The sequence below is a fragment of the Callorhinus ursinus genome, unplaced genomic scaffold (assembly GCF_003265705.2).
Source record: "Callorhinus ursinus isolate GAN/ISIS: 27379988/994484 unplaced genomic scaffold, GSC_fseal_2.0 scaffold4, whole genome shotgun sequence".
NCBI lineage: Eukaryota > Metazoa > Chordata > Mammalia > Carnivora > Otariidae > Callorhinus > Callorhinus ursinus.
Genome location: NW_027397066.1, coordinates 122,286,945 through 122,302,744, shown reverse-complemented (window position 1 = coordinate 122,302,744; position 15,800 = coordinate 122,286,945). Strand labels below are relative to the sequence as shown.

The following is a 15,800-nucleotide window of genomic DNA, read 5'->3' as shown; positions in this document are numbered from 1 at the left end:
TATATTAATAAATATGTTATATATTATAATAATTAATAATATTAATAATTGATAATTATTAATAAAATGATGATTAAAAATAATTAATAATTAGGATTAACTTTTTGGTATTCAATTCAGGGCAGTCTAGCTTAAAACCCTAAATTCCCTTCTTTCCCAACTCAGGCCTAACCTGTGTTTTTAATTTCTTTTTAAAGGTTTATTTATTTTCGAGAGGGTGAGGTGGGGCGGGGAGGAGCAAAGGGAGAGGGAGAGAGAGAGAATCTTAAGCAGACTCCACAACCAGTGCAGAGTCTGATGTGAAGCTTGACCCTATGACCCTGAGATCACGACCTGAGCCGAAACCAAGAGCCTGACACTCAACTGACTATGCCACCCAGGCTCCCCTAACCTGTGTATTTAAAACACAGAGCATTACACTTTTTTCTCTTAATGCATGTGCACACATATGATGAAAATATAAAAATAGGATAGGCAGGACCAGTGGCGAAGAAGACATGGTCTGTTTCACTTTTTTTTTTTTAACCTTCTCACCCTCCCTACTTCCAGCCTCTTTAGAGTCAGGGTGAATATAACAAGTGCATTACAGGGTGGGGGACAGTCTTACCTTTTTGGTGCTGATGTAATCCAGCCCTCAGTGCCCTGTGTCATGGCAGATGCCACAAGCTATATCTCTTTGCTGGAAGGGTTAGGGGAGCAAATTATTCAGAGTATACTTCCAGTCCCTGCCCCAAGCATATTCCCCTCAGCCTCTTATTGCTGGGGACTCTTTGCCCTGGAATGCTGTTGTTTTGGTTCCTTCAAAAGGAATTAAGTATGAGGGCAGTCCTCTGAGGCATGTACCTGGGCCATATGGAGTTGACAGACCTTGCCCCATCACAGAACTGAAGTATACTTTGTCCAGTTGTTTAGTCGCTCTTTGTCCTGCCTCTACGGTCTGTTCTAGGCGGCCTCCCCATCTTTGCTGTTTCTAGTCCTGAAACAAGTGCCTGTTTCTGGTCCATTACATAGCCCTCTTCTCCCCCCACCCCAATTCTAGGGAATTTACCGTGATGTTTCTGAGAAGTCTCACACAGTGCACTCTGCTCCTCTGGCAGTCTAGTGAGGGCTTTCTCCCCTCAGTAAACATCCAGCACGGGGCCGTAGTGCCATTCTTGCTTCCTTGTAATTTCTCCTGTGCCCACTGTTGGTTCTTTTGTATCTATTGCCCCCATCCTCAACTGGAGAGGGGTGGTGGGCAGGTCAGCTTTCTCCTCTAAAGGAGAAGGAAAAGTCCAAAGACCTTCTACTCCTGGAAATTTCCTTTTATCAATCCTTTCTGGAATTTCTAGTCTTTTCCTATATAGCCTGCATGTGAAATGGTCCCTGGCCTAATTTTCATGTTTTTGTTTTTGTTTTGTTTTTTTGTAAGTACTCTATGGCTATGTGTGGTATCTTGCTTTAGGAATAGTGGGGTACTTGCCACATACTCTCCTCAGTTTGGAACATTATTAGAAATTCTGAGATAACCATAAATGTCCTACTTTAACATTTGGGTAAACATTTCTGATTTTGTTGAGTGGGGAAGCAGGGTATGCAACAGTGGAAACTGGAAGTTTCATCAATTATCTTGCAATAGATCATTAACACCCAATGTGAACAATGGATTTTATTTCTTTATTTAGTGGGCTGATGATGATGGAAGGAAAAAGAAGGGTGTTGGACCGGCATTATGAAAATTTTAGATATAGTGTCATAAGAGGAGACTTAGGTAGGATCAGGAAGTGCAATCATTTGAAGTGCAATCATTGCAAAAAAGGGCTACATATTTGTGTAACTCCAGAGCATGGAACACAGTCTGGGCACGACTGTAACAAAAGGTAAAGGTTTCAGGCTTACTGTCAGATAGAACTTCATAACATTTAAAGGCATACGGCAATGGCAGAGTTTGCTTTTATGAGTTAGAGGTTTTTTTTTTTTTAATTTACCTTTTTGTTTCATATAACTTCAAGTAGGTTATAAAGAAATTAATGTGTTCTTGAGCTTGCTCAGTTTTCCAAAATGATTTACTAAAGACATGCTGTACAACATATAAGGAAACATTAACAAAATACCATATATTGGGTAAAATTGGGCAGATACTTAAAGCAATATACTATCTTAAAATGTGTAATATAAAGAAAGTCAATCCACTTAGTATTAGAAAAAACCCTCAATAATGAACTTTTTTCAATTAGCCTTGATCTAATTATACATCAAATGTGATTACACCAAGGTATATGCTTTACAGATGGGATTCCTGAGTTAATAATGAAAACATTACTGTGCAGGGCATTTAGTTAGCATAAGTATTCATGCGTTTGTTGTTTGACTCAGCAGTATTTATTGAGGTTCTGCTACAAGCCAGGTGCTGTTCTAGGCACTGAGGACATGATCTTGTACAAGTTGGGCAACATTCTTGTTGTAATGGAGCATTATAGACAGAGAATGGGTAATTAAGTTGTTTCTAGCAAAAATGATAATAACAAACAAAATGCTACATTTAAAAATCAGTGGACTCTCTCAGGTATGGCTTCTAGAAGGCAAGAGAGAGGAAACATATCCTGAGAAAGTCTGGTTGTATAACCTGAAGGGTCCCACCTTAGAGCAAATTGTCCTGGGTGGCTCATGTTTGATCTCAGTTCATTCTCTATAGCCATGCTTGTTTTATACAAAAATAATGGTGGATTTTGGGTTTATTTTCAAAACCAAATATTCACATGCTACAGAAACTCTTGAAAAATGCCCTCTGTTCATCCTGTAGCTTCTTATGCCCCCAGCATTATGATGTGTGCTCCAGCGGGTGCTCAGCCTCCACCTTGTCAACCAACAAGAGAGATCATGAACATGCCAAGTAGAGATTGAAATCTTAATTTTATTTTAAAGTAAAATGTTTCTTATATTTGTAACACAAAGGGATTCAAAATGCAAACTATAAATGGCTCAACATCTCCCTGCCCAGATGACCTTTGTTGAAATATAAAAAAGTAACATATTAAAAACAAAAGCCAAACAGAATGGAACAAAATGAAAAATAAAAATGACCCCCACACAATCCCTTTCAACAAATTTAACCATATTAAGGGGTTTTTTTTGTGATCCCTTTCAGAAAAGTGGGTTTTTTTTTATACTTATCTGTGTCTATACACACATGTATGTACCTCTTTGCACAATAGGAATGTGATATTGTGATTTATAATAATAAATATATATTTGGTCTTTGTCCCAGTTTCTGGCGCAGAGCTCCTAAAACCCTTGGAATTTCCTAAGTGAGGAAAGCTATAAAAATGGTCTTTTGTCATGTTAATTAGGCAACTTTCGGAAAGCCCCCTAGCTCACCTAAGGATGGGGCTGGTTACCAGGGGAACCAACCCAAGATTGAAGGGGTAGAATTTTTGGTCCAACTTCCATACCTCTGGGGAGGAGAAAGGGCTGGAGATAGAGTTCAGTCACCAATGGCCAATGATTTAATCAATCATACCTGTTTAATAGAGCCTCTGTAAAACCCCAAAAGGACTGTTTGGGAGAGCTTCTGGGCTGGCGAACACGTGGACCTGCTGAAAGTGTGTCACACTGGAGAGAGCCTGGGAAGCCCGGTGCCCTCTTTCCATACCTTGCCTTGGGCATCTCTTCCATCTTTCCTGTAGAGCCTTTTCATAATAAAGTGGCAATCGAGTGAATAAAACTGGTTTCCTGAGTTCTGTGAGCTGCTCTAGCAAATTAATCAAACTCGAGGACAGGGTTGTGGGAACCTCTGAGTTATAGGCAGTCCATTGGAAGCACAGGTGATGACCACCTGGCCCTTGTGATTGACATCTGCAGTGGGAACAGTCTTGTGGGACTGAGCCCTTAAGCTGTGGGATCTGACACTAGTTTCAGGTAGACAGGGTCAGAATTGAGTTGAATTGTAGGACACCCAGCTGCCTGATGGTGTGGGAAAAAACATGGTAAAGGAATTACACACAGTTTCAAAACTTGCTTTTTCACTTTAAGCCAGCTTTCGTATTGGTAGATGCAGATCATCCTCTTTTTACTGGCTTCAGAGTATTCCTTGGTAATTCTAGATTTTAATTAACTGACTCTATTGCTACATAGCAGTAGTAAATTTTAAAACATTACTTAAACATATTTATGTAACTGAATGTAACTGTATCATAATAGAGAGGCTACGGGAAGTAAAACAAGATATTGTGAAAGAGATGCTCATATTGGGTTGCAACTGAAGTCTTCATCTGCCATTGCTGGTGCTTGCCTATGGAACCAGGTGTCAGATCCAGCCTTCTCCCAAACCTTGGATTCTGCCAAACACATAGAATAACTTAGGAGGAGAGGAGACTTTGGACATTTCTGGGAATCTTATTTATTTCAGCAATTCAGTTAATAAACATGTAGGTGCTTAGGATGAGCTTCATCAGATTCCTCCTCAGAAGACTTTAATCTCTAGTGGGGCAAGGAGGCATGCAGATAGGTCATTTCAGTAGTGTGACAAGTGCCATGGCAGAGGTATGCTTAGCATGTTGGGCAACAGGCGTGGGGACACTCAGTCCACTGAGAAGTGTAGATGTATGTGTGTGGGAGGATGTGTGATCGAAAGCTTCTTGGAAGGAGTTGCTAAGATGAGTAGGAATTGCCTAGGTAGAGGAAGGGAGAAAGGCATTCCAGGCCAGGGAACAAAGAGGTAGTCAACAGCACAATAAGTTTGAGGAATTGCAAGGAGTGTAGTGTTGTCAGAATATAAAATTGGAGGCAAGAAATAAGATGGACAGAGACCTGTTCATGGAGGGCCTTGTATATCATGCTGAGAAGCTGGAAATTCCTCCTTAAGTCTGAAGACATACATACTTTTTATGTATCAATTAAATACTCTCTAAATATTTATCATCACTCTTTGGACCTCTGACAACATAATTCCCTTATATGCTGCAAAAGCAGAATTAAGTCACCTATTAGCTTAATTATTTGTTACTATTGAGCCCAAGATCCTTGGTTCAGTGTCTGATACTCTTGAGAGTACCCAGAACCTTAATCAGCCATTTCACAAATGATTGCCAGAGCTCTGCTTGGGAGCACCAAGTGTAGGTGAGTGAGTTCACATTCATCAGCACTGGCAGAAGAACAACTAAGAAGTTGGCCTGCAGCATCCTCGGGTACCTGAAATAGCCTGTCCCTGTCATCACTATTGTTTTATAAAATGCCAGTCCACATAAAATACGTTGCTTGTGTTTGGGTTAAAAAAAGAGAATGGGGTAGAGTGGGAGAACGGTGATTTGATCTGATGAATAGTAGTTGACTTATTTTGCTTTGACTTTTGAGTCTTTTTTTTTTCTAATGATCCATGTTTTTTTAAATGCTAGCCCATACTGTAGTTCCCTTGAAAAAGTTTGGTGAAAGGCACTGGAAAGAAACACATTTGGAAGAGAGGAGCTCAAAGGGGAATACCTCATTCTTTTACTAAGAGGAGATCAATCCATTTTAAGCACAAAATAGGGTTTAGAAATAAACAGTGTTTGTGGGGAAGGTGCATTTTTTTTTTTTTTTTGTAGGAAGGAAGGCAGTGTTTCCAGCTGATCTTACCACAACTCATCTAGTTATACAGTTTTACTTATTTTTCTCCACATACAAAACTTTTTCCTGAATCATCCGTAATGGAATTCCAGGAAGATGGGTTAAATATGTTGCTATATTTTACAATTGTTATCTGTAATGTTTTATTTAGCCAAATCTTTTTTTTTTTTTTTTCCCCACTGTTCCCTGTACAACACAGAACACCATATGCCATTGTCCCTGTCAGGAAGCAAAGGTTTCCCTGGTCTTTGCAGGTGCCTGTGTTTATGCCACAGAGGAGCTGTGGTCCAGTGCCATCTTTTATTGATAGGGCCAGCAAAGGAGAAATCTAATGAAATTATCAAAGCTTTGAATTAATTATGAACTTGAATAGGAGAGCTAAGCTCTCTGGAGCCAGGGATCTCATTACCCATGCACTCTCATTGCATCCTCTTCTGGAGCAGAAGGCATTTTCAGCTACAGCTCTTAGCCTGGCTTTGGACTTTATTCAAACTTGCTAAACTGACATCCTTTTCTTACTACGACGTGGCTGCTAATCTCCATGATGATTAATTTAATTCTGATCTGGATCTACAGGAGATGTCAATAGGTTTTCTCTACCCCTCCTTTTGCCTTTTATTATTTTTTCTTTCTCTCTCCATTTTTTCCCCATCAAATTGGATGTTATACAAGTTTTTATCCTTTTTGGGTAATGTGAGAAGCTTTCAGGATTCAGGTGTAGCTTCATGGAATATAGTGATTGATTTAAAGTTAAGAACTGTATATTACATCTACTATGTATTCCCTGGATACTTAGGTAAGCACAAAGTCAAATATTTCTTCTTTGAATTTTGAACACCAAGTGGAAGTTTTTCTTGCTTGTTTCTACTTTAGAGTTGTTGGTATAGCAGTAACTTCCATTGTCTTAGCAGCATTGTTCATATTCTAATGTGTGTTGTATGGGAACAACAGATCTCACTTTGTGGGTGTAGCTCATAAAGCTCCCTGATGCAGAGTACTTAATGTTTGCTTTACAATTCTGGTTTTTCTTTTCATGGTAAAAAGAGAAAAAATTTTCTGATGAATATATCCACCTCTTTTTTAAGTCTAGTTGCAAAATCAATAACAAGGTTTTGATTTACTATTGGTGATGATTCTTTGGTACTGTCATATAGGTTCAAAGCATCTCATGGCAAGCCTTTTCTGCTTGCTTTTGAGACCCATTCTTTATGAATTCCTAAGCTGCAGCTCATCTATCTTAGTAAAGTACAGGCCACTGGCGATTTTTGTAAGCAGTGACTAACTCAGCTTTATAGAGTCAATGTTTTAAGGTTTTGAATAGTGGGGGTTGGGAGAATGATAGTCTTTGCTTTTCTTTTTTCTATTTACTTTCAGTGAGTTTTTTCCCCCCATTTATTTTCTTTATAGGCAGCTGCAATATTTAATTCAGCCTTTGGAAGTTTTTTGGTAAGTAAACATGGTTTAACTTGTCTATTATAACTTTTGTTGTGATGTTGTTTGTATGAAAGATTTAGTGAAAATTGGACTTCTTTTATCATTTAGTTAAGTATAAAAGTTCTTGAATCTTTTTATGTGCCATTAGCCATCCCCTGAAAAATTAGTTGATAAAGGATATATTCTCTTACAATATGATTTGGAGGCTTGGGGTTTAATATTCCATTTAATGGATTCAAGGAATCAATTAAAACACTGTGTGTCTCCTTATAGAAGTTATGTCAATATATTGATCATTTAATGAGGTCTTTTAGATTATTATTATTTTGTATCATGGGACTGAGGATTTTGAAAAGGAAACATGACCCAGCTGGTCAGAAAGGGAATGCTAATTTACTTGTTGACATGTCATTTATTTTGTACATTTCACTGTCAAAGAAGCTACTGGCATGGATACTTCTGAGAAATCTGTGTGGAAAAAATTTGAAATGAGGAAATAATTGAGTTATTTGCAAGAAAATACAATATTTTTTGACATGTGAACTATAAATTGTATAAAGGTTAAAAAATAGTTCAGTGTTCTTAAGTAGAGCCAATATAATTATAAGGATGATACTATTTTAGCATTTTCAATTGTTTTTAATAATGTAACAAAGACTTGGTTTGTGTTATGAAAGAATGAGAAAGAAACTGAGTTTTCTGTTAGTTGAGTATTTTTATTTATATCCTCCCTAAAACTGCCAAATTCATGAAAATAAATTAGAATATTGTATTTTTAGGTACATAATTCATTGACAGGTATGAAGTACAGTGATAATTGAGAATAAAATCAGTGGGGTATAAAATAGTTCATGAATCTAGGCAAATATTAATTACGTCTGTTTAAAATGCTCTTTATGTCACTTATGATTGTATGTATTTGAATGTAGCCGAAGCTTTTAAATGTATTGTTATACTGCGTTAATTCTATGTAGTACTACACAGCTTTTAAGGTTCCAGTGTTATAGACCTTTTAAATGATGTAGCTTCTACAAAATACATACTTAGAGTATATCTTATTTTTAAGAAGTAGTAATGTTATTCCCAATGCTGTATTATTATTGGGTTTTAGAAGAGAGCTAATAGTGTTTATTTAATGAAAATGAGCTCTTGAGCTACTTATTTCAAACTCAATAATATTTTGTGAAATCGTTTTTTCATTTATCTAAGTATTATTTTCCGTATGTTATCACAATTGATAAAATAATATCTGTAAAATCTGATCTTACTGGAAGCTAGTTTTTTTAAAATATGGTTTGGAATCCTATACCTCTACTATCAAAACATGGTTTCTAAGCTAGATCTCTTACTCTTTAAAATGTCTACGGTTATTGAGAAAATAAGTTTGAGGCAATTGTCTGAGTAACTGAAGCAAAATGCACTGTCCCTTAGTTGGAGGATAAGCTCACTAAGTATAGTTTGAATTTTGCACTGATTGTATGAACAGTGAACGCATCAAAATATTTGCTCTCCCAGGCCCAATTCTTTGTAAGGTCCAGGGGAGTAAAACTTGTTCTAGAGACTCTAGGATTTTTATTATGCTCTTTCGCTTCTAAGAAGTTGTGCATTCTCATTCCTTAGTCCCCTGCTTTTTCCTCTTTTCATCTTTTTTCTCAGCTTAACTCAAGTAATCAAAAGTATTGATCTCCTACCACCCAGAGGTAGTTTTCTAATAGTGTGGAGGGTGCAAGGAATTGAATGTGGGTCCCACTGTGTTGTGGAGATGACACACAGAATAAGAAATACATTGTAAAAGTTAACAAGTCACACAAAAGATGTTACTAGATGACGTAGGATTGTCAGATGGCACAGGTGATAGGCACTCAATTCAAAAGTCAGACAGAAGCAATTTCGCTGAGGTGGGCCTTGAAGTATGGTAGGACTTAGCTAGTAGAAGAGAGAGGAGGGGAACTGGCAGAGATGCAGAAGTGTCATTTTCCATTTTTCCTTTCTCTTCTGTTTCCTCCTTTTTCTGTCCCAAAGTTGGAAATTACTGGAAAGGATTGAGAATGAAAATGATCATTGGAGATGTTTTGTTCCAGGCTTATAAGAAATAGTAATTCTCTTTCTCCCCCACCCCCACCCCCTTCATCATAGTTACAACAAACCTTAGATTATGGACTATGTATGAGTCTGGACTAAACCAGTTAGAATTAGGTTCAGATTATTGAAGATAAAAAATAATAATTGTGGCATACACAGGATGAAGGTTTATTTTTCTGTTATCTAAAACCTGGAAGGAAGCTACCATGTATGGTGGCTTCATGGGTCTCATTGTGGACAGATATGCCTGTCTTTCTTCCATCCTCCACAGCATGCACTTTCCTTCCTCAAGCTTGCCTCAGTGTCCGAGACAGCTGCTGGAGCTCCAGCCAAAAAGATACCTGGATAGTAAAGTCTTTACTTTGGGAAAGCACAGAGGAGCTCTCCTAAAATCTAAGTTTGCTTTCTTTAAATAGCACTCCTGAAATTCCAACACTATACTTGCAATAATATTGCAGAACTTACTCATACCATCATCCTTAGCCAATGGAGAGGTTGGGACATGTGGCAATTTGCTAAGAGCTAAAAATTGGGTTTCTGTTACTAAGAAAGAAGAGAATGGATAGTAAAAGACAGCTAGCACTTTCTGCCTATGGGCAGTGTACAGCAATTGCCAAGAGTTCAAAAAAAGATTAATCTCAGCTGAATGATATGAGAAGGCTTTAGGGAGAAGTTGGTGTTTGAGTTGGGCTTGGGAAAAGGACTTATTTTAGAGGAAGGAAATTCCAAATTATAACCTTCATGCTTTATTTTGTTATTCTTTTTAAAAAATTTTTCACTTAATTTACTTTTAAAAAAAATTTATTAAGTTTTTGTTTTAATTCCAGTGTAGTTAACATAGAATGTTATATTATTTTCAGGCATACAATATAGTGACTTAGAACTTCCATACATCACCCAGTGCTCATCACAAGTGCCCTCCTTAATCCCCATCACCTATTTCATCCATCTCCACCCACCTCCCCTCTGGTAACCATCAGTTTGTTCTCTGTAGTTAGGAGTCTGTTTCTTGGTTTGTCTCTCTCTCTCTCTCTTTGTCCCTTTGGTCAATTGTTTTGTTTCTTCAATTTCACAGATGACTGAAATCATATGGTATTTGTCTTTCTCTGACAGACTTATTTCACTGAGCATAATATTCTCTAGCTCCAGCCATGTCATTGCAAATGGCAAAATTTCATTCTTTTTGATGGCTGAGTAATATTCCATTTACATATATACCACCTCTTCTTTATCCATTCATCTATCAGTGGACACTTGGGCTGCTTCCATAATTTGGCTATTATAAATAATGCTGCTATAAACATAGGGGTGCATGTATCCCTCTGAATTAGTATTTTTGTGTTCTTTGGGTAAATACCCAGTAGTGTGATTACTAAATTGTAGGGTAGTTCTATTTTTAACTTTTTGAGGAACCTCCATACTGTTTTCCACAGTGGCTGCACCAGAGTTCATTCTCACCAACAGTGCAAGAGGGTTCCTTTTTGTCCACATCCTCACCGGTACTTGTTGTTTCTTATTTTGTTATTCTTAAAGGGTGGTACTTGTTAGAGCAGTTTTGGAATTTTCTTTATGAATGGAAAATATTCAGTTATTCTTAAAATTTAGGATTAGGGGTAGTAGTATGGTTTCTGGAATCAGACTGGCTTGATTTAAATCCTTACTTGACTGAATTACTAGTCTAATCATATGACCTTCCCTGTATATAAAATGGAGTAGATAGTACCTAAACTATACATTGTTGTGGTGAGAATTAAATGGGATAATCTGTATAAAATACTTGTGATCTAAGTTTTGTCCAAGCTCTGCCATGAATTTTTTTGTGTGGCCATGGACATCCGTAAGATGAAGAATTGGTTATCTCTGACTAATGATTATTCTCTGATTATAAGTGACCATTTCTTTTGTATTTACATAATGGAATTTGAGAAGGGTATTTACTTTAGATTACATTAAAACTTTGAATGAAAGCCTTTATTAAAGAATTTTTGAAGAAAGAACTCTGAGGGCATTTTTGTTGATTTTTAGACATCTAGGTATACCAAATAAAATACTGTACATATTTATAGCTAGTTTAATAATGTCCCAGGTCTAATTAAAACACAGTGTTTTTAAGAACTAATTGTTACAGAGAACTGTGTTGTTGTTTTTTTTTTTTAAATGTAGCTAGGCTGGTAATAACCAATGATAGATGAATTCAATTTACATAAATTTCAGACCAAGAGAATATTTTAAAATCATGCCACAGAGGATTGCTTTAAGTTGAGAAGTTAATGTCATTATCTCCTCCTCTCTTTTAAATTGTTCTGTTTACAATAATTGTGGAGCATAGTAAGTGTTTTAAGATTTCCCACTTGATGAGATTTTAATAGAATTTGATAGTCACCACTCTGAATAACTAAAATGTCATCAAAATTTATATATATATTTTCTATGTAAAACCAGGCATTTCAGGTTCAACCATCTCATGTGTTGGTTCCTCACCAAAAGAAAGATTAAAAAAAAAAATAGCTATTGGCGACTTTTAAAAAAATTCCAAGAATGTAAAAAGATTTAACTGTGTTGAAAAAAACCCTGATCACAAGTTTTGTTACACTTTTGACATTTTGGTTTGGAGGCTAAATTCAGTGTTTCCATGTCTTCAAGAATTACAGGTTCAAGTTTAAAAGGAAAAGGTAGAACTTTTTCTTTTTAGACTCCTCAGCCTATTTTATTATATTTGGTTAACTCTTGAGGGAGTTTGGTAACACTGCAGGGGTAATTCCTGAGGAAACCCTGGTGAGTGACAAAGTTGATCGTGCCAAATTGAGCTTCTAATAACTGTGTCACACAACATTATAGCTATTCATAAGTGTAAGGATTTCTGAAACATTACCAAAGAGTTACAAGCAAAGTGAAATCATCTTTGTGAATGCATAACACCAAGTCTAAGAAAGATCTGTAAGAGTTACTGTTTACTTTCTAAATCTCTTCATTTAAAGTATCAAGAAATGGGCTTGTTTTACGTAATTCTTTTAAAATAGTCATTTTAAAGCTATTCTAAAATGAATAAGGATGAAAAGGAACTCCTTGCCTTAAGCTGAAGAACTAGCCAGAACATATTTTTCTTCCCTTATCCCATTGTTGTTCTGTCTTCCCTCTTTGTTTTAGCTGGTCTGCCATTACTCCCCAGCTTTGTAGTAAGATTTGAATAGTTACTGATACTGTTACAGTTGCCGAAAGAAAAGAAATTTGTTTTAATAACTTAGGATGTATATTTACCACCCTGTTTTAGTCTTCCTTTCTTGTACAAAAATGTACTCAGCTTCACTTAGCATGGTCAGAGAGGAAGCACATTTACTTTGTTATCCATGGATTGCTGTGCAACACTGCTTTTCAAAAATCAGAGTAAGAATCTCAAACAGGTTAATGAAGAGGGTTAAGGGTTGTAACCAGAGAAGACTCAGTTGTTACATAAGTTTTCTTTTCACCTTAATCTGTCAATTTTTAATTTTGTTTATGTTTATGGAATACTCATTTTGTGTAAAACTATGCTGATTTTTTTTTTCTTAGTTTGCTAAAAATCTAACCAGCCCAAATTACTTAGTTGAGATCTTGGTTTTCCCCCAAAAGTTCATGACTTATTTATAAAACAGGTTTTTATTTTCATTGAGCTTACATGCCAAAAAACAAAACCAAAAAAACTGAGTTTTTAAGCAGTTTTCAGTACAACCTTATAGTATGTTATTTCAAGTTCATCCATTTACTGCTAAGGACTCGATAAAACCAATATTTAAAATAACCTCTTTTAGGCTTTAAAATACCTCATGAACTATGTGCAGACAATGGGAAACTGGTTTCTCCCTTTATAAAATGGAACCCATCATCATGCTATATATTTCATTGAATCACCTTTTTGGGCAAATGAATATCAGAAAAGCTGGATTGCTGAGGACAGACTACTTATTCTTTAAAAAAACAAAATGCAGTTGGTTCCGTTAGCAGTATGGCACAAAACAGAAAAATAGGATATAAATTAACACATATACTCAGAGTCCATTAGATTCAAAGTACTTTTCTATGAAGCAAATACACAAAACATAAATACAGGAAAAAAGTAACAATAAAAGATTTAAGAAAGAGGGAAGACAAGAACTGCCTTCAAGGCAATGTATTCCAAATTTTAGGCACCTTTAAGACTTTTGCTGTCTTGACATATTATTTGTATTATTAAGTTAAAACTCCCTTTTTTTGTTAAAGATTTTATTTTCTTAAAGTAATCTCTACACCCAAGTAGGGCTTGAACCTACAACCCCAAGGTCGAGATTGTCACATGCCCCACCCACTGAGCCAGACTGGCACCTCTAAAACTCACTTGTATAATTTAACTTTATTTTAAAGCATAACTTGACATCAACACATAAACAATCTTGTCATGAATAGAAGGTAACTGAAATGAAATCAAATGGAAAAAGCTATTATTAACTTGTAGCTAAACTCTGCTGCCTACACAAGGCTCTCAGTCCGAAGGCTGCCCTCTTTTTGGTAAAAAGTAAAATTAGCACTGGTACCAAACCAAGAACAATCCTGTGATCTAAAAGATTGAAAAGAGAGCAAGTTTTATCACTAATTCCCTGCTTATGTGTCCTTTAAGCCATCTTGCTTTGACTTTCACCTTGGGCAGCACTGTTCTCTCAGGTCATTCCTCAATCATTTCATCACAGAGGTGAATTAAAACCATCTTGAGGAGGTCAAATGAAGAAACCCCCAGAATCAGGGACTCTAGCAACCTGAACATGTTATTGTTTCTTTTCCCAGAGTTATTTTCCCACGTAACATTTGTCCAGAAAAGCAGTATGCATGTGTGCCAAACATGTTTGTAGAAGTAAAAATATGCTGTAACGCTCGAGGTAGGAAAACCCTGTGATAGCTACATTTGGGTTTGTTTCTAAAACAGACTCTTATTTGAAGTGCAGTCATTGTGAATAAAAATGGTCTTTTTACTTAATAAAAATGTATAGAATCCTTACCTACTCCATTTCAGCTATGTCTGTGTCGTCTGACAGGACTTGTGTAGCAAGTAAATACATTAGTCACAGTGACCATTTTTCTTGCAAATTTGTGACATAGATTTAATTATAGGAATGACCAGCAACTTACAAATCTAATTTTGGTGGAGGCTGAGGCAACTTTTTTTTTTTTTATTTTAATAATGATGGATTTTTTTTAAAGCAATGATTTCATTACTATTTAAAGAAATCTACTGGTGTAGAACTAGCCAATTGACTGAAGTTATTTTATTACCCTTTAACAAATGCCATGCACTTTGATTTCTAGTTTTATTACTTTTTCAAATATCATCATTCTGGAAAATACTTGCTCCTATACACATTGAGATAAAAATAAATATAAATGGGGGGGGCTAGGATACTTGTAAAGGGTCTCCTACAAAACGTGATCCAAGTGGTTGGTTAAAATGACCAAATTTCCTTAATTCAAATCCAGCCTATTGTAGAACTGCTTAGTTTATGGCCTTTAGTAGGAGATACCCACTTACAAGTCATTGACGATAATGCAGTAGATAGTTCTCATTTCTCTACACTAAATTTTACCATGATTAATCTATTTATTAAGCTAATAATTGGGAGATCTGGGGATAATAATGTGGTGAGCCGAACAAGGTTTCTGGCTTCATCTGCCTTACAGATTCTCAAGGTGAGAATATCAAATCCCATGACAGGCAGGGAAGAGGAGGTAATAATTTTCCATTGACTCAGACCCCACTGCCATTCCAAAATAAATTTGGACATATGGAGAGAAGCAGGAGGGCATCTGAGCTTGCATAAATTGTATTAATTTTTGGATTCTACCAGCCAAAAAGAATCTTTTATTTAATTACTGGTCTTTATGATAAAGCAATGCTAGACATCTAAATTCCATTGGGGACTCAGGTTTTTGAGTAGAGTAAACATTTAGCACTTCTCAATAACAATAGTCTGTGTTATTGGAAATGGCAGACTTTAGTTTGAAATAAATAAAATCAGTTTTTTTAGCTCTAATTCACTTCACGTCACTGTTTGACCTTATATCAATTTTATTTAATGAAACATTTGTGGACTTCCTACTATGTACTAGGCTCTGGGCAAGGTTCTAGAACTCAAAAGAAGAAGAAGGAAGGAATATATGATTCTTGGCATCAAGGAATGTAAAAATTTCTGGACTTAAATGGTATTCTGGGGACACTTGGGTGGCTCAGCTAGTTAAGTGTCTGCCTTTGGCTCAGGTCATAATCCCAGGGTCCTGGGATGGAGTCCTGCATCCAGCTCCTTGCTCAACTCAGCAGGGAGTCTGCTTCTCCCTCTGCCTGCCACTCCCCTTGCTTGTGTGCTCTCTTCCTCCCTCCCTCCCTTTCTCTCTCTCTCTCAAATAAATAAATAAAATCTTTAAAAAAATAAATAAAATGGTGTTTTTCACTGCATGATTCCCCAAACTGATTCCTTAGTCACCAACTGATGATTTGGACCCACAAAGTTTGAGGACCACTTATTTTAATGTAGAACTTCAATCAAGTAAAGTAGTAGATCATCATCTCTAGTTATCACAAAACAAACAGACCATTCCATTTTTATTACAACTTTAAGGAAAACTGGGTTTTAAGTTAGTGTGTCTGCCAACTTAGCTGTTTTTAAAAGTAGTTTGTCAGAGACCAGATTAGTTTCTAATAT

General features: G+C 36.3%; 1 protein-coding gene across 9 annotated transcripts in view; it reads left to right on the top strand.

Annotated features, from left to right (window-relative positions):
• SLC10A7 (solute carrier family 10 member 7) overlaps positions 1–15,800 on the top strand; it is a 283,656-nt gene that overhangs the window by 77,564 nt on the left and 190,292 nt on the right. For 7 of the 9 annotated variants that reach the window (XR_012378037.1, XM_073892325.1, XM_073892323.1 and 4 more), the window contains exon 5: positions 6,991–7,029. The exons of the other annotated variants lie outside the window; for them this stretch is intronic. Coding sequence is in view for 6 of the 7 variants with exons in the window: in XM_073892325.1 (XP_073748426.1) it covers positions 6,991–7,029 (39 nt within the window). In the remaining variant the exon portion in view is untranslated. The remainder of the gene's footprint in view (positions 1–6,990; positions 7,030–15,800) is intronic. 9 annotated transcript variants of the gene reach the window in all.